At 47.8% G+C, this 17,808-nt stretch overlaps 1 protein-coding gene across 4 annotated transcripts in view; it reads left to right on the top strand.

The window, feature by feature from the left end:
- Positions 1-17,808, top strand: part of Cdk8 (cyclin-dependent kinase 8) — an 89,885-nt gene that overhangs the window by 12,352 nt on the left and 59,725 nt on the right. For all 4 annotated transcript variants that reach the window (XM_077632936.1, XM_077632935.1, XM_077632934.1 and 1 more), the window contains exons 4-6: positions 4,013-4,123; positions 7,164-7,304; positions 17,366-17,423. In XM_077632936.1, coding sequence (XP_077489062.1) covers positions 4,013-4,123; positions 7,164-7,304; positions 17,366-17,423 — 310 coding nt within the window. The remainder of the gene's footprint in view (positions 1-4,012; positions 4,124-7,163; positions 7,305-17,365; positions 17,424-17,808) is intronic.

The following is a 17,808-nucleotide window of genomic DNA, read 5'->3' as shown; positions in this document are numbered from 1 at the left end:
TGGAATCGGCTGCTTTCGTGCAAAGCGGCTTGACGTTTTACCGCCGTCAGCGCATCTCCGTGGCAGCAGAAGTTACTCACCAGCAAATTTAATAGCACAACTTCGAACGCTTTCTGTTTTGCTCAATATTTTCGAACTTTAAACACAATGTCTTGGCAAAATAAAATATGACTTATTTTGATCGCTGCATATTTCTTAAGTCTATTTACAAAACTTTAGCAGACGCCCCCTCGCCGTGCAAATAAATGCTCTCGGGGCGCCGCCCTGCTGTAATTGGCTGATTCCTCATTGCGTCAAGCGGTGACGTCTTATCGTTTCGTCATTTTGTCGTCACTGTCAATAACTTTTGACAGAATTTGTGACAGTTACGTAATACGGCCCCAGAGTTTTGCCTGCTTGCTCATTGGTGCTGTTATTAAAACAGCAGATTTTGTTGTAGAAGAGTTGTTCTAATGTAAATTAGAATGAATGGGCAGAGGATCAAAATGGATAATACAGTTGTCTTGGAATATGAATGCTCTGGATTAGTGAAGGCACCGTAGGTGCAAGCATTTGTTTTCTTATTCGCAAATATTGTTTGCTGTGAAATTTAGCTTGTATGTGCAGCCCACGAGTCAACATGGAAGAACTTCCCTTGATAAATTTGGGGAATTGGATAGGATTCTTGGTGGGTTCTACTTACAACAAGACAAAGAGATGGGAATACTATTAATTGCAGTTGTTTTACACTTATATTCTCACTTCAGGTTATATGCTTCACGATTACCAAATTGTCGGTGCTGCCATGCTGTGATGAAGCATTCCAAGTGTTGTACAAAAAGCCCCTGGCTGATTCGTACAAGTTTGCATACAGTTGAGCCCACTTATAACGAACATGACCGTCACGCGGCATCCATTCGTTATATCCCGAAGTTCATTGTAAGTGGACCACAGCTTTAAAGACAGTTGCTTGTCAAAACAAAAAATTTTTTCTTTGCGAAAAAGTCTGCAATGGACGTCTGTTTTTGTAGCGCAGATCCGATGAGGGAGGTTTCCAGTTTATTTTAAGCAGAAGCGTAATATCTCCGAGGCCCTTGGCATAGACAAGTTGTCTGAGGCTCTCTATGTAGCTCATTGCTACAGGCGCGCTTATGGGTGCTGGCCCCGAAGTTTCAGCCTCATCTGATTCCTCCGCGTCACTCTCGTCCTGCACTTCAGAAACGATGCCCTCGTCCGTGCATGGTTCCGCGGTGTCAGCGTCGTCATTGACAGAAATAAAATCATTCCAACCAATGTCATCACCCTCCATGTCGGAGTCGACGACGCGCTGCCACAAGTCGCCGCCGGGCTGGTTATCTTCCGAAGCATTAGGCTCGGCATCTGATACTGCGTTAACGAAGCCGGCCTTGCGGAAGCAGTTCCGCACGCCAGTGGCCGTCACCTCCGCGCAGGCCGCTTTCATCATCTCTACCGCTTAATACAATGGAAATCGGCGCGGTGTTCCCGTCCGCCGTCACGAATTACAACCAGGGCCCGAGATTTGAACAAAGCCAACGAAACGTCCGCCCTGCAACAAAAGTGACAAAAGCGCGTGATGGGTTACACACACGCGCAACATGCACAGGCGGCAGTCAAGCCAATCAAGCTAAAGATACAAGCGCATAGCGCCAGTGGAGAGACCAATGAGGGTCGTCCATGAGCGTCATTGCAGCCACTTCTTGGCTCCCACGGAAGGCCTACTTCACTGAGCGTGGCCTCTGAGATCGGCACCGGCGGCGTGGCGGTTGGTCGCGGAGGCCATGCACGGATTTGCAAGAGAGTGAGGAGAGGGGAGCGGATGGCGAGGAGGGGTGGGAGGGCGATCTTGGAAGGCACGTCGGCGAGGAAAGGGTAGCTCTCTTGAGAGCGGCACGAAACGGGGCGGGCAGTTCGCCTGGGATGAGGCTCGCGAAAACGATCTTGGAAGGCGCGTCGGTGGGGAAAGGGTACCTCACTTGAGAGCACGGTGTAATGCTTGAGAGCGGCAGAAAACGGGGCTGGCAGTTCGCCTGCGATGAGGCTCGCGAAAACGTACCGTGCGCCACGCGCACAAAGCGGTCGGAGGCAGGTTATCTTGCATCGCGGTGCCGGGTTTACGCTGTCCGTTCGCTGTAACCGATCAACGGGGCTTAATGACGTTCGTTATACGTGTGATTTTGTGCCATTGAAACAATGTACAGGGTCTTCTGTTTTTATGTGCCAGAATTAAAAATCCTGTGCACAAAATTCTGGCCTAATAGAGAGCAAACAGCGCTCACAAGGTAGAATATTATTGCCTAAGTATTTTGAGATCTGAATAAACATCGGTACTTGTCTGTATTTGGCGGAATTGGAGAGAAACTTTTCGGCTACAAGTACAGTTCTTGCAGACTTGAGCCAAGCAGCCGATCTCGCAGGCTGCGCCATCTGCCGGACGGCGAGACAGACGACGTCTCGGCTCGGTGGATGCGAGAAGCGTGCTCTCTTCGAAGATGGGGTTCACCTGCCCGCTGGAATTAAGATCACAAGGAACATCACTGCTTCTGCTACTAAATACTGCAGTGAAAATGTGATACCAGCAGCACACACTAATAACTGATAAGTCGTCACTTGTGAGTTGCATGTTCATCTGGCAGATGGCGCAGCCTGTGAGACCGGCTGCTTGACTCGCGTCTGCAAAAACTGTACTCGTAGCCGAAAGCAGTTTCTCACCACTTCCACCAAATACAGGCAAGTACCGATGTTCGTTTAGATCTCAAACAACTTAGGCAATAATATTCTACCTTGTGAGCGCTGTTTCCTCTCAATTAGGCGAGCATTTTGCACAGGGGAATTTTTTAAAATCCGGTGCATAAAAACTGAAGTCTTGTATATTTTGACGGTCGCGCAGGTCTCGTTCGTTATAAGGGAAAGTTCGTCTTAAGTTAGGCCGTTATATGTGGGCTCGACCGTAAGTGTATCAGTTGTACCTTTTCTTATCAGCATTTTGAGATTTTATGTTAATTTATATTCTTACTTTTCATTATGCTCCCAACCTAAATAAAAAGTAAAAATGCATCCTGGTTTTCTCAGGATGTGTTGCAGGACTTGATTCAAAATGACATTGTGCTTTGTTCTGTCCATCCTTTAAAGGGGCTCTGAAACATCTTCTGAGGACATTGCATAAACTCGCTCAATTACTACATTCTGTCATCATGAACACCTGAGCCAAATAAGGCACCTCTACTTGTAGTAGAGAACACACAGTCGAGTGATAAAGTTGGCGACTCCTTTCCAGCAACTTTTTCATGTTTATACCCTTCTCCGATGCACGCCCCTGCATAATTCTATTCAGGGATGGTTAGATTCTTTCAAGTGTCGCGGAGCTACCATGGCCATGGCCATTCAGCAGTGTTGCTCCAGCAGGTCACAAAGCCCCCCCCCCAACTTCGGGGAATTTCCTGCGCACGTTGCCATTTGGGTTGGCGGAGGAGCGCCAACCTTTGAGTATGAAAAAAGTTATGAGAGGGAAAGGCCCGAAGACGCTGAAATTAAAACTTTGACTACAGATAGCTCAGCTTCTACAAAAAGCAAAAAAAAACCTTACTGGAGGATAATTGTGAAGCGGCGTCGTTTAACATCTCAGGAATGCTGCACCTTTATTGAGAGCTCCTTTTCAGAGCCCCTTTAATCCTACATGGTCACAGAGAATGTTCAAGCATGAAGGATTAGCAGTTGTCTCAACTGGTCATTGCACTCTGATTGTGTGTGGCATCTATCGTGGCACTGGATTTTTGAGAGCACATTAATATTGTTTTATTCTTTATGTATTGTCAGCAGCTTCTGGATGCAGAAAATTTCTGTGTTGTGGCTTAAGTGCAAGCATTATTGTACTGCTTCCCATGACTTATTTGCATGTTGTGTAGTATTGACCCACCGGTTTGTTCTGAATCGGCTCATTGATAAGCAGACGATTGTGAAATGTATGCTGTTAAGAGTGCTGTTTGCCGCCTTCATTGCTGTGTGTTCTGTGCAGCTTCTGCGGGAGCTTAAACACACAAACGTCATCAGCCTACAGCGGGTATTCCTGTCGCACAATGACCGGAAAGTCTACCTCCTCTTTGACTTTGCCGAGCACGACCTGTGGGTAAGTGCTCCTTTGTTCAGTGGCTGGTAATGTCTTGTCAGGAGACATTGACTTCAGTTCCACAGAAAGCTGTACTCTGCTTCATACGTCAGGTGCAATGCTATGAAAGGTACGGAAGTAGTCTGCATAAAAAAATAAAAATAAAGGGAGGCGTGCTATTCTGCGCTTGTTTTGTGGCCGAGTGATCTAAGGCATGAGAGCAACAGCATGTCATCACCAATAAGAGTGTATTTTATCAAGCTCGTGACAAATGTATCATATAATAAGCCTGCAGCAAAGCATTTACTATTGTTTGCTCACGACAAGGGACATACTACTTTCTGATCAGTACAAAGGTCGTAGGCAAAATGTAGGCAGTGCAAACAAGAGTGCTGGCTTTGACATTGATGGCCGAACACCATCGTCTTCTGCTCTTAAAGGTGAAGCTTAGGCGTCCTCCAAGTTTTTATTGCCTTGTATCTCCATTTACCTCCGACTGCTGGCTTTATGATTGTGTCGGTCCACATTTATTGCTTTGGGCTGCGCACGCGTTGTCATGCTATAATGTGGGGAAGTACACAACGTGGGTCTGGGGCGGGTGTGGGGGTATGCGTCGATCTATATATGGAGTCAACTTTTTCTTTGGCCAGCGAGCGGTGTGGGTTGTGTTTATCGACCTGTACACTGCGATATACCGTACACATTGCCTGTTATGGTCTTCGTAGAGTTTTTTTAGGGTGTGTTAACTCCCTTTTTGAAGCCTTCATCTTAGGAAAAGTGCACAGATTACGTGAGTAAATACGGTATAGTATTCTACTAGCAGTGGTGGCTTAGGGGCTGTAGCATTCGGCTGCTGATGGTTTGGATTGCTTTATGAGGTTTAGTGTCCCAAAAGCGACTCGGGCTGTGAGGGACACTGGGGTGGAGGGCTCCAGATAATTTTGACCACCTCATTACACAGTCCTCTGGCATTTCGCTTCCATTGAAATTTGACCGCCGCGGCTGAGATCGAACCCGCTTCTTTCGGTTCAGCAACCGAGCACCGTAATCACTGAGCCACCACGGCGGCTGTATTTGGCTTCTGAGGCAAAGGACATGGACATGAGTCCTAGCTGTGGCGGCCACATTTTGGTGAAGGTGAAATACAAGAGATGCCTTTGTGTAGTCTGATTTGAGCGCATGTCAGAAAAGCCTTGGGCGGCTGAAATCGATCCGGAGCCCTCTATTACAGTGTCCCGTTAAAGCCCACATATCGTACCATCAACTGTATTTTCTGGTAATTGTCAAAAACCACATACATTCAGCAGTTGAAGCAAGCACTGCTGTGTTGCGTGTAGGAGTTTGCGATTTTTTTTTGTATGAACAAGCAAGACGCAAATTTGCATCAGTTGTCTGAAGCAAAAAGCAGCATGAACATCGTTTAAATCTTAAGAAGAGGTCAGTGGTGTCAAGTTCTTGGAGCTCTGAATCTGTTACTTACGAAGCAGTAACCAACCCTCCTTCTTTGTGAAAAATTTTATTATTAATAATTGCAGTGTAACATCTGCTTTTTGTTCATTAGGTATGGTTTATGAATTTCCTGTGATGCAAGAATTAGATTGAGTTGCTGCAGCTGGCACTATGGCCCACTGAGTATAAAATGCCAAAGAGGTCACAAAAATACAATGGCTATGTGCTTTGGCTGCAGTCAGCACTGCTGGAGGAGCTGTGCCCATTTCACCATCTCGAGTGTACATCCCCCTACCCTCCCCCCATGCAAGCGTAAGTGGTGGGCTGGGTGGTCCTGTACATCCCCTTATGTTCAGTCTGCTCTTGGAATTGAGGGGTTGAAAGTAATGAATGGCACACATGAAATGATCGCATCTGAAAACGTGCTGACGTGAGGATCTCGTAGCTTGGGAGCCTGTGCTATGGCAAGAGAGCAACTGATGTAGAACGCAGGTGAAGACGGGACCCGTACCCAGCCATCTTGCTGGACTGCAGAGCAGGTTTTTATTCTAATCTCCACAAGCCAACCTGGTGTGCAAGCTTTTCTGCCATGTGGCTCATGCATCTTTGTCTCCTTTGCGCTGTCTGCCGTGAAGAGATGGCGCTGCTACAGGGCTCCCCCCAGTGAGGAGCTGGGCGATGTGTGAGAGTAAGGTGCTGGGGTCAATGAACTCGGCCGGTTGCCGTGGTCGCTGCATAGAGACAAGCCAGAAGGTGAGGAGTTGACAACGTAGGCTGGCTTCAGCCACTCCAGGGCTACCGAGTTGGCGGAGCCGTTGATGTCGATGGTCTAGGATGCTGTACAGCGCTCCAGGACACAAAACAGCTTGTGGTAATGCAGCTGCAATGGGATTCGGATGAACAGTTCTAGCCGTTGCTCTAGCAGAGGTATCCACAACCAGATGGTGGACTTCATGGGAGGCTGTATCAAGTGGTTTTTATGCATTGGGTCAAAATACTGAATCAAACAGGCTGCCCTTGCTACAGTGGGGCTGCATTGCATCAGTAATGGCATTGAAGAAAAGTACGACCCTTACTTAAGTAGAACTTCTTGCTGGGTTAGTTGGTGCATATTACAGAAAGAAACACCAACTCAAACAAGTGTACTCAGTAAGTGCTTTTCCATGGCACTCTCTTGCATTTGTTTGTGTTGGCACTTCTTTCTGTAGCCTTACTTGAGTGGATTTGGTGTAGCACTTGGCCACAAGCTCCTATATGAATGCAAGCATAGCAGTGGGGAGGGGTGGTGCAGAAAGTTAAGTGGGCGAATGCGAATGACATTAGGAAGTTTGCAAGGGTAGGGTGGCCGCAGCTGGCACAGGACAAGGTTAATTGGACAGATATAGGAGGGGCCTTTGCCCTGCAGTGGGCATAGTCAGGCTGATGGCGGTGCTGATGATGGTGATGACTGCACTTTTAGTTTGTGAATGATTTGGAAGGGAAGTATGGGACACTAAAGTAAGGTTTTCTTTATGGTTGCATTGCCTTCTCGAGCACGTTTGTTTTGTTCTTCTAGTTGTCACAGGAAGGGGTAATCCGCCCAGTCTGACCGTTGTGTTGTCACATTGCGCAGCACATAATCAAGTTCCACCGGACGGCCAAGGCCAACAAGAAGCAGGTGCTGGTGCCACGTGGCATGGTCAAGTCTTTGCTCTACCAAATTTTGGATGGAATCCACTACCTGCACTCAAACTGGGTCCTGCACAGGGATTTGGTATGCTGCTGCAACCTTCCACTCTGTTTTAACATGACAGCACTGAGGGCCCCGTTCAGCAGAGAACCTGGTGTCGTAGTTGGCATTGGTGTGAAGCAAATCCGGATTGGTTCAGAGGGTTGTGACATTTCACATTGAGCTGCGGAAGTGAAAAGTGATTAAAACATTAGATAAATTGTGATAACAAGGTCACAGCATGACTTGAACATCATTATGACATGTGAGAATGTGAAGTAAATTAATTGTGCTGAAAAGAAAATTGGGGTAATTAGATAGGAACCGAACCTATGGCCCTTGGGTTGTGAGTCAGGCGCGCTACCCCTCGGTTATCGAGGCACGTTCGTTCGGCTTGGTTAAAGGGAGGCCTTCTGTGTCTTGTCTGACAGTGCTCGTGTCTATGAAGTGATATGCAAAGAGGACCCCAGGCCGCTGAAGGGACCCATTAAAGCTGTTCGTCATACCCTTAAGGCGGTGCTTAAGTGTCCCCCAAATTTTTTGCTCCGACTCGATCGTCTTTGCCTGGTGGCAGTTACAGTTAAACCTCGATGTAACGAACTTCAGTGTAACAAGATTCTCGATGTAACGAAGTGTTTCAGTTTCTCTTAACTTCGCGGCCATAGAATGCCATGTATTTTTAGTTTCATATAACAAGGTTGATTTTGCCGCACTTTCAGTGTAACGAAATTTCATTGCTGGCTGCAAACAAGCCTGAAGAAAAATTGTATTGTGGGCGTGAATGGTTGAGTGGAGCGCATACAGAAGCGCGCATCGGAGTACGTATGCAATATGGGCGCCAACCGGCATTCTCATATAGAACGCATAAACAGACGCAAATATACGACAACGATCACAGCAACAGTAGCGAGCACACTGCTGGCTGTGCCATTTAGGCTAGTACGGGCGAGGCTGTCATGAACACCTGTGTAGGCTTGGCAGCCTGCCAGTCCAGAACGCGGGTCTTGCTATCTTGCCCAAAATCGGCACCGAATAGGACGTGCTGCCTGTGCTCGAAGACAGCGCGCCGTGTTTGTCGCGTTTGCTGATTCCCAAAGCTTGATAAAAGGGCTAGAAAGGTCAGTGCCGTTGGCACACCCATCAGATGTGAAGCCCATCACACACTTCACAATTGCCAACTTCTCTTCTCACATCCGCTTATGTGCGGAAAGACACATTCGAATTTATGTCGGAAAATGTGAGGAGCGAGGTGGACCTGATTTCATTTTATTGGTGAATGTTTAGAGGACACTCTTCTTGCTCTTGCCAACACGGATAAAGGGGTGTGAGGGGAAGTGGTTTGGGGGGCAGACAGCGCAGCTTGCAACGAGTAGCTGCGACATTATCGCAGAAGTGGCAGCAGCGGAACGCGTCGTCATATCGGCTCTGTGCTCAGGGCCCTTGCAAGAGGATGATGATGACAGCAAAACCAAAACTCAAGACGGGTGCTTTGTTCCCGTCATCCACGAAGTGGTTGGTGTGATAGACATGTCGGGGCAGCTCGCAAGCTCGCAAAATTCACGGCAAAAACCTTTCTTCGCGATTGAAGTGGCCCTTTACTTCTGCCCTTTCTTCTTGAGCTCATAACATGGCGCATGTGGTGAAGTTGCCGCTAGCAAAGAAAGGGCAGAAGTAAAGGTCCACGTCAGTCGCGAAGAAATGTTTTTGCCGTGAATTACCCGCAGCGCGGTTTTGCAAATTTTTGCCATGCTAGGAAACGAATTTCGATGTAGCGAAATTTCAGTATTACGAAGTAAACTGCCGATTTTACCGACTTTGTTATATTAAGGTTTAACTCTACATGGCTGTGTTTCACTCCAAGTTGCTATGATAACATTTTACATTCGGTTCAGATTAAATAAGAGTTTATGTGCATTAAATATAGAAGAGGAATAAATTTACTCGCGCTTCAAGTTGATGACAGAAAAGCAGTGGTCTGCCCGCTCTGTGACATGCACATGATTCGCTCGTAGAACACTTCGCAGCTGCATTTGCAATATTTATGATCTGGCTAGAGCATGCGGGGGTGCTTGCACATGACTAATGGAGGAAGTACCTGTGAGCTTACCCACTTGCGTTGTCTCAGTGTTTGCCAGATAAGAAAGTTCATTATGGACATGCTAGCTAAGTTCCAGCTTCTTTGTTATTGTGCAAGCATAGTGCTTAATTACATGAATACGAGCAAGTGCAGTCGAGCCCACATATAACGGCCCCACTTAAGACAAACTTTCGCTTATAACGAACAAGACCTGCGCGACCGTCAAATTATACATTACTTCAATGGCACAAAATCACATGTATAACGAATGTCATTAACCCTGTTGATCGGTTACAGTGAACGGACGGCGTAAACCCAGCGCCGTGATGCGAGATAACCTGCCTCCGACCTCTTAGTGCGCTCGGTGCGCGGTATGTTTTCCCGAGCCGCATCGCAGGCGAACTGCCCGCCCCGTTTCGTGCCGCTCTCAAGCGAGCTACCCTTTCCCCGCCGACAAGCCTTCCAAGATCGCCCTTCTGCCCTTCCTCGCAACTCCGCTCCCCTCTCCTCTCACTCTTGCAAATCCATGCGTGGCCTCCGCGATCAACCGCTCCGCCGCCTTTGCTGATCTCGGAGTCCCCGTTCTGTAAGGTAAGCCTTCCGTGGGAGCCAAGAGGTGGCTGCACTGACGCTTACAGACGGTCCTCATTGGTCTCTCCATGCGCGTTTTTGTCACTCTTGTTGCGGTGCGGACGTTTCGATGGCTTCATTCAAATCGCGGGCCCTGGTTGTAATTCGGGATGGCAGACGGGGACACAGTGCCCATTTTCATTGTATTCAGCGGTAGAAATGATGAAAGCAGCCAGGGCGGAGGTGATGGCCACTTGCGTGCGGAACTGCTTCCGCAAGGCTGGCTTCGTCGACACGGTGTCTGATGCCGAGCCGGATGCTTCTGAAGATAACCAGCCCGGCGGCGATTTGTGGCAGCGCGTGTCGACTCCGTCACGGGAAGTCATGACATTGTTTGAAATGATTTTATTTCTGTTGATGACGACGCCGGTACCGCGGAACCGTGCACAAACGAGGTCATGGTTTCTGAAGTGCCGGACGAGAGTGACGCGGAGTAATCAGATGAGGCTGAAACTTCGGGGCCAGCACCCATAAGCGCGCCTGTAGCAATGAGCTACATAGAGAGCCTCAGACAACTTGTCTATGCCAAGGGCCTCGGAGATATCACGCTTCTGCTTAAAATAAACTGGAAACCTCCCTCATCGGATCTGCGCTGCAAAAACAGACGTCCATCGCGGACGTTTTCGCAAAGAAAAAATTTTGTGTTTTGACAAGCAACAGTCTTTAAAGCTGTGGTCCACTTACTACGAACTTCGGGATAGTATAATGAACGAACGCCATGTGACGCTCGTGTTTGTTATAAGCGGGCTTGACTGTACTACTTTCCAAGTAATCATCAACTTCAAAGAAGAAATTGCAGTCCAGCTGCATTTGTTTACAACTACGGCGAGAATGTGCAGTGTTTATGGAGCACATGAACCGGAAATGCTGAGGCACGAGTTATCTCTCCTAATCAAAATACTACCGTATGTACTCATGTAAGGGCCGCAGTTTTTTTCCGAGATTTTGACGGGGTGCGGCTCTTACACGAGTCAGGCCTATATCTATCCGTAGAAACGTCACACTGTTGCTGTGACTTTTCTAAAATATAATGTAAACACTGCTAAATGACCACACATACTTTGTTCAAGGAAATTCGTTGCTTTCTTTCTGGCAGCTACTTAAAGAGCTCATCTCATGGACGCCTTCCCAGAGGTAGTCGTCTTCGGTGCTGTTCATCTGGTTTGGTATTCCAGTCACCTTGGTTCGAATTCCAGTCTGCGTCAAATGGAGAGCGCGTTCCGGTTCATTAAGCGTTGAAGCCATCCCTACTTGCTTTAAAATTCGGAAGCGGAATGCTCATATGGCAAATGATGGCAACGGCTTTCACGTGGATCATATCCGTCGACACTGCTTAGCCGTTTTTTCTTGTCGTCGTGATGGATTCCACAAGTTCCATTTCAACCTCCGGAAGCTTGCACTGCTGCCTGCGGAATGCTTTCCGGTTTCGGTTCGTACCAGCGAGCTGTTCTTTCTAGTTGCTGCACTGACGCACACACTTCTCGTTGACGTCAAACTTGCGTCCAGCCGCCCGCTTGCCGTGTCCTTCGGCATAAGCGACGACTTTCAGCTTGGAAGGCTGTGGTGTACAAAATCAAATCTCTGCCCATCGTCACCAAGTGGCAAACATTAGCCACGATCCATTGAACAATGCTGCACACAGTAACTACAACGCACCAACGCACTGCCCACGACCACAGCACTACACAAAGAAAGAATGGCTCCTAGAGCAAAACAGTTGCAAAAAACAAGACCGTGTCCGCACATGATCTCAAAACGCTGATGATGATAGGGGGTTGAAAGCAGCTAGCCCCATCAAATAACGACGTGTGAAATTTAACTTTTGCTGGTGCACGAATATTCACGCTTGGCTAAGAAAGTAGGTTTTTTTTTTTTTTTTTCAAAATTCCGGCTCCAAAGTTGGGAGTGCAGCCCTTACACCGGGGCGGCCCTTACATGAGTATACACGGTACCTACAGTCACCGACCAATTTTCCAGACTCTCTGGGGGCCATGAAAAATTGGGCAGTTTGAAAAATCAAATTTTATTTAAAAAGTCACTTTAACTTCTAATTTCTAGTTATATTGGAGGAAAGGGCCAGTAGTTCTGTGCGCATTCTGAAGCTTCATAACTGTAAATCTTCATATGCACATACAATGGGTGGTGACCGCTTTCATGAGCACGGCTTTCGATGGCTTGAGTCCACTTTTAACCGTTGCTGATATAACGAATGCTCGCCTTTTACGAACGAGTGCGGTGGTACCATCAAAATAGGCATTACAGCAGTGGCAATTCTTGTCGGATACAGCGAACAACTGTGGTCGCACCACTCAGTTGTAGTGAACGAGGAGGCACCATAAACTTGCCCCTCGAAGTTGAGGAGGTCGCACTTCCAGCAAGCGCATAGATAGATCAAAGGGAGTCTCTCAGCCTTTGCTATGCCGCCCCAGAAAGGACATGTCGACCCAAAAAGCAATAAAATGGTGGCATTGAAGCAGTAAGTAACGGGTGGCCAAAGCCTACAAGGGCAATCATTTCCTGTATGCTTGCCGGCTGAACAAAGCATCGCAAGTGGAAGAAGATGATGATAGGTTTTTATGGCACAAGGGCATCTGCGGTCAAAGAGCGCCGCGGCACATGGTATTTTCGTTTGCTCAAGGTCCCATTTGCTCAAAGACCCATTTCCCAAGCATTTCACCCTGATTATACTGAACACGAGGCCAGGGGAAGGTTGTACCCTTTGTATTACCGGTGGGTACCCGGCGGCACTGGGGATCAAACCCCGCGCCTCCCGCATGCATGATGGGTGTGAGAGGGGCATCATTGAAAGCAAAGGTACTGACCATGGTCATGGACCAACTAACAGCAGCAATTTGAAAGCTGGAATGCTTTGCTGGCCATGCTGGTCACGTGGTATACGTCTCCTGCCCAGTTGGCCCCCTCTTTTATGCCTCTGCCAGGTGCAGGTAGCGTCAGACAGTGGACAGTGCAGCTGGTACATTTTGTGTGCACATGTTCTGCACTACTTTCATTGCTGCATGGGCCTAGGAGTGTTAGATGAAGCTCTCGAAAACACATGGAATTAGACATGTAGACTTGTGGCAACCAGATTTGTGGCCAGATGTGTTCTCGGATGACTATGTTCGCAGAGCTGCGTGCACTGACGAAGCTGTGGAACACCATGTACGAGCACTCCCCTACTGCTAGGAATCTGATTAACATGGCTGACCTGCCACCAGCTGCCATGGACGATGAAACCATGATTAGTTACCGTATAAATGAGTGTAAGGGCCGCACCCGCGTATGGGCCACACCCTGTTTTCCGAAGAAAATATTAAAAAAAAGATCCGTGTAAGGGCCACATTGATGCTTTCCACGACCCATGTGGGAATAGCTTTCGAAATGGACGTGCACAGGAGCTTCTAGGTGCTGTCCTCGGATGGTGCCCGAGGTTGCAGGTCGTCATCATCATCAACTTTCTCCTCTGCTACCTCCGCCACGAGCTCTCGCTATCCATATCGGCGTCAGTATCACCAGCTCCAGCATTTTGCGGCTGGCACAGCAGGCACAGCCGCATGGGAGTTGTGGTAGTGTGGTACAGTAATCTCTCGTTATAACGAAGTCAGCGGGATGGTGGGAAATTCGTTACAAGCGGTAATTCTATATAAACGACCACCCGAGAAAATCTAAAGCAGTTGAGCTTTAATTGCGCCGCAATGGCGAGGAAGTCAAAATACAATGTATTCAGCGAAGCAAAACTTTATTCACGTGCAAAAAAGGCAGTGAGCTTTGGCTGTTTCAAGTTCTTACCGGGCGCGTGCAACCCCTGCTCTAATCTGACCTAGCATTCCATGAGGCCGCGGTCGCCGCCCATGCATTCAACCTTCGGGGTATTTCGAATCGCGAAGGCAGTGGCCGCTTTCATGCGGAGGGGGGGTCACGAAAATGCCGTGGCTCGCGTCTGAGGTTGTGTTTGTTGTGCTCAAAAAACGATTAGCCGCTCATTCTAGGTACGCAGCGCGATCGTGAAAACTGAACGGTTTTGCAGTAGGGGCTTCACATGATTATGGGCAATTTTTATTCCCAAGGTGTACAGCTGTGAAGTTTGCGATTGAGTTTTTCGGCGAGAGTTTTTTGGCGCACCGTTGTCGACGACACTGTGCTAATTCTACGGTTCGAGTGTCATTATTCGCACAACGTCGCGTCCGTGCCGTTGACAGATGTCTAGGAACAAAATTCAATGACCCTACCACGCATTTAGACCGTTTGTCTAGTCGGATGGCGCGAATCAAGAATGACCGGCTCGAGAAAATCACCGGGGAAGCACCGTGGTTGCGTTGACCCGCCATGTTGACAGCCCGACTCTCTGCTGGCGACGCTCAGATTTTTCGTGTTTTCACCAAGTTATCGGTCGATTTGCACCGTCAGAGTGCAACGAAGCTAAGGGCGGTGTTTTATTGCGGTGAAGGCCGATTATGACTAGCGGCAAGCAAATTTCTAGATCAGCTTCCCCAAAGTCGTCTTCCTGATTTGTTAACGTAGCTCCTCGCGTCAAACACGGCAAAGGGCGTGCGACCAGGCAGCAGCTCAACAGCACCATTGTTCACGCTTGCAAGCGTGACCTGTGGGTCGCCTTCTCGTTTAAAGTGAAAACTCTCAGAGGTGACGTTCGCACGCTTTCGAGAGTTTCGTCTGCTTTGGCCGATGTGAAACAGCTAGGCTTAGCGACGACTACAGCAGCCAGGGAGCAGCTCGGTTCGCTGCAAAATGCTCACCTCGCTCGCGACTCGCAAGCGTGAATGGGCTCATAATCGGAGGGACGCTTCTTTTGTGCTTTTTGGCATGTTTCAGTGCCAGAAATGTTCTTTAGAGCAGTAAAATTTTGCTCACCGAGCACACCCCTTGGAATACTACGGCGCAAGTCTTCCCGCGGTCTTTTGGCCACTTTTCGGCATCTACGAGACCGCGGTTTTCTGGCATCGCAAAGGATCACAGAAATTTTATTTTCATTTGGATTCTATCACTCGGGACACCGTGATGCGAATGCGACCGATTCGGGCACGCTTCTGTTTGCATCCGCTGTAAATAGCTGGGGGCACTCTTCACTCGCTCAATACCCGTTACTAGGCAGGTCATCGGTCGTAGGTTTGGTACTTTTGTGCCCTGTTCTGTGCCTGCCTGAGGCTAATTCGTTGGCGGTATTAATTTGTCACTGCATGCGCAAAAGAGTTGCCGCCGCGGCGGCGATGCCTCTGCCTGCCACTTCGCTTTAAGTGGGTCGACCTCTTCGTGCGCTTCGAGTAATGCAGCTTAAAATGCATGCGTTTGGATCGGGACCGGAAGAAATTTCGAATAAAGCGATATTTTGAGTAAAGTGATTTCGTTATAACGAGAGATTACTGTAGTTCACTGTAGTTGTGGCTTTCGTGTGTTGTCGCCGAGTGTTGCAATTTTACATGATGGGCAAGCACATTGATTGCTAAACGACAGGGAGTTTGCTTTCGAACACGCAAGCGTGGGGCGGGCAGGAAATTTGACTATGGCGAGAAGTGCATCTAACGATGGTGCAACCATAAGGATGCATTGAGGAACACAAGCTGCAAAAAGTGGGCCTTCCGAGGCAAGCCATGCAAGTTTCCCGAACTGGAAGAAGAGCTGCTCTACTATGTGATGGAAGTGTGTTAACAACGGCTACGCATTTACAACGGACATGCTGCGTGACTTGTGGGATGAGCATGCACCAGAGCACAGCACCAGCTCGGAGTTGGAAGACTCTGCGAGTGACGACTGAACGTAGAATAAATGCCGCTCATGACCTGACAGGTGTGTTTTTACTTCCATAAAAATTTTTTGGCACATCGCATGTATGGGCTGCACCCGAAAATCGGTCCTCGAAACTGGAAAAGAAAAGTGCGGCCCTTACACGTGTTTATACGTTATGTCCCGTCCCTAAAGTTGGTTATTGGCAGCAAGGTCTCAGTGAGGAGAACATGACAGCCTTGGAGAGCTTGGGTGGTAAAGTCTGCTTTGAACAAGTAGATAATGCAGTTTGTTAAGAAATAAACACCACTCTTGGCGAGCCTAATATTTTTCACTGTTATATGGAGAGTTCACTTACTACGAACATTTGATGTAACGAACGGAATCCATGCGACCGTCAGGTTCCTTATAAGGGGCCTTGGCTATACTGCCATCGGCATGTTGTAGACGAATGCACGGATTAGAATAAAGTCCAGACACGGAAGTGACCCTGTCGCTGCGGGAACTGCACCATGCTTACTCTATGAAGGGCCCGAAACAAAATGTCAAAAATGGCGATCAAGATGAAACCAACAAATGGCTAAAGCAAGCAGCTGAAGCAATGCCTAGCAACTGGAGCTGAAAACAAATCTCTGAACCGGCAGTATGTTATTGTATGCACTCTGTAGTGGCTGGCTTACGTAAAATGAGAGCCATCTTGCCTGTCATCAAAATGCCAGTTTTCGTGGCATTGCAGCAGAACAGTTTGGGCTGCGGTGTGTTTTGTTGCGGGTGCAAGCTCCTCGCTTTGAAAAGCACTGCCATCGTCTTCTGCTCGCTGCCTCTGTGCATTGGTACACCTCCCATGCACTTTGCTGCTGCCTCCTTGCATATTCAGGATGAAAGGACCAGACGCAAACGAGTTGCGCAAACTGTGACTATTTTAAGTTTGTGCAGTGAGTCACATGGGAATGTTATGAGCCCAAGCATGTGCGTGTGAAGAGGATTAGCCCCGCCATTTAAAAGGCTCCCTTCTGGCTTGAATTCCTCTTTATTCTATCAAGTTTTTGATCCACATTTAAGTCTGAATTAACAAAGTACAACTGTATGCATAATATGGCGGCAATTCTGTTGGTGCAAAGAGGTCAGAAAAATAGAGCAAACAGTTGCAATTGGTCCAAAATTTCAGGTGCTTTTATACATTGGCTCTGTAGGGTGCCACAGAAGGTTCCTGATAACCAAACATCTCCAGAAAATCAGGGGTCCAAATTATTTATCACAGTCTGTAATGTGGAGACATTGGTAAATGCTGCGAATTCTGACTGGACACTTCTGTCTCCTCTGCGATTTGACCTTGGCCTTTCGGTCTGCCATTGGAAGCTGTGACTTGCAGTTGGAACAGCGGAAGAATTTCTTTCACAAGTGCTTGTTTAGAAATTAGTGACAGCGCTTTTTCTCCACTTGTATTATTCATGCAAGCTGAGCGCTTTTATTTTGCACTTTGCAGTTAGAACAGGATTCATCTGTGCCCTTCAGCATGTTAATGTGTGCAGTGCCAGTTATTGACATGAGTCGACTCTTGGGCATGAGTTTTGTTGCCTTATGTTATCCATGAGAGGAGTGTTGTGTCCTCCTTGTGTGTGTTCCTTTGCTTAGCCTTTCTGGTTTGCTCCCGTTTCAGAAACCAGCCAACATACTTGTAATGGGTGAAGGTCCAGAGCGAGGCAGAGTGAAGATTGGTGAGTGTCAGAATCTTCGTGGGGCTCATGTGATACCACTGTGTGGGATCCATATTACATTTTCTGTTTTCCTTCTTTAAACTTTGCACCACCAATTTGCACAGTTGTAACTGCATTCACACGTGTTGCATTAGTATTTCTGCTTTTGTTGTGCACACACTTAGCCATGCATGCAATATTTTGTACAGTTGGGGACAAAAATCTTTGGACTGCATGCTCCGTAAATGAAGCTGATAGCTTTATTATTAGCCGCTGAGTGGAGACCACACTTGTGAAGGTAAAACAGGATTTTAACTTGAACCTCCACAAGTGTGGTCGCCATCCGGCGGCTTGTAATAGGGCTGTCGACTTTTTTTATGGAGAATGTAGTACAGAGACTTCTTTG

Source organism: Amblyomma americanum, chromosome 7, assembly GCF_052857255.1.
Source record: "Amblyomma americanum isolate KBUSLIRL-KWMA chromosome 7, ASM5285725v1, whole genome shotgun sequence".
NCBI lineage: Eukaryota > Metazoa > Arthropoda > Arachnida > Ixodida > Ixodidae > Amblyomma > Amblyomma americanum.
This window is presented reverse-complemented; position numbering and strand designations above follow the sequence as displayed.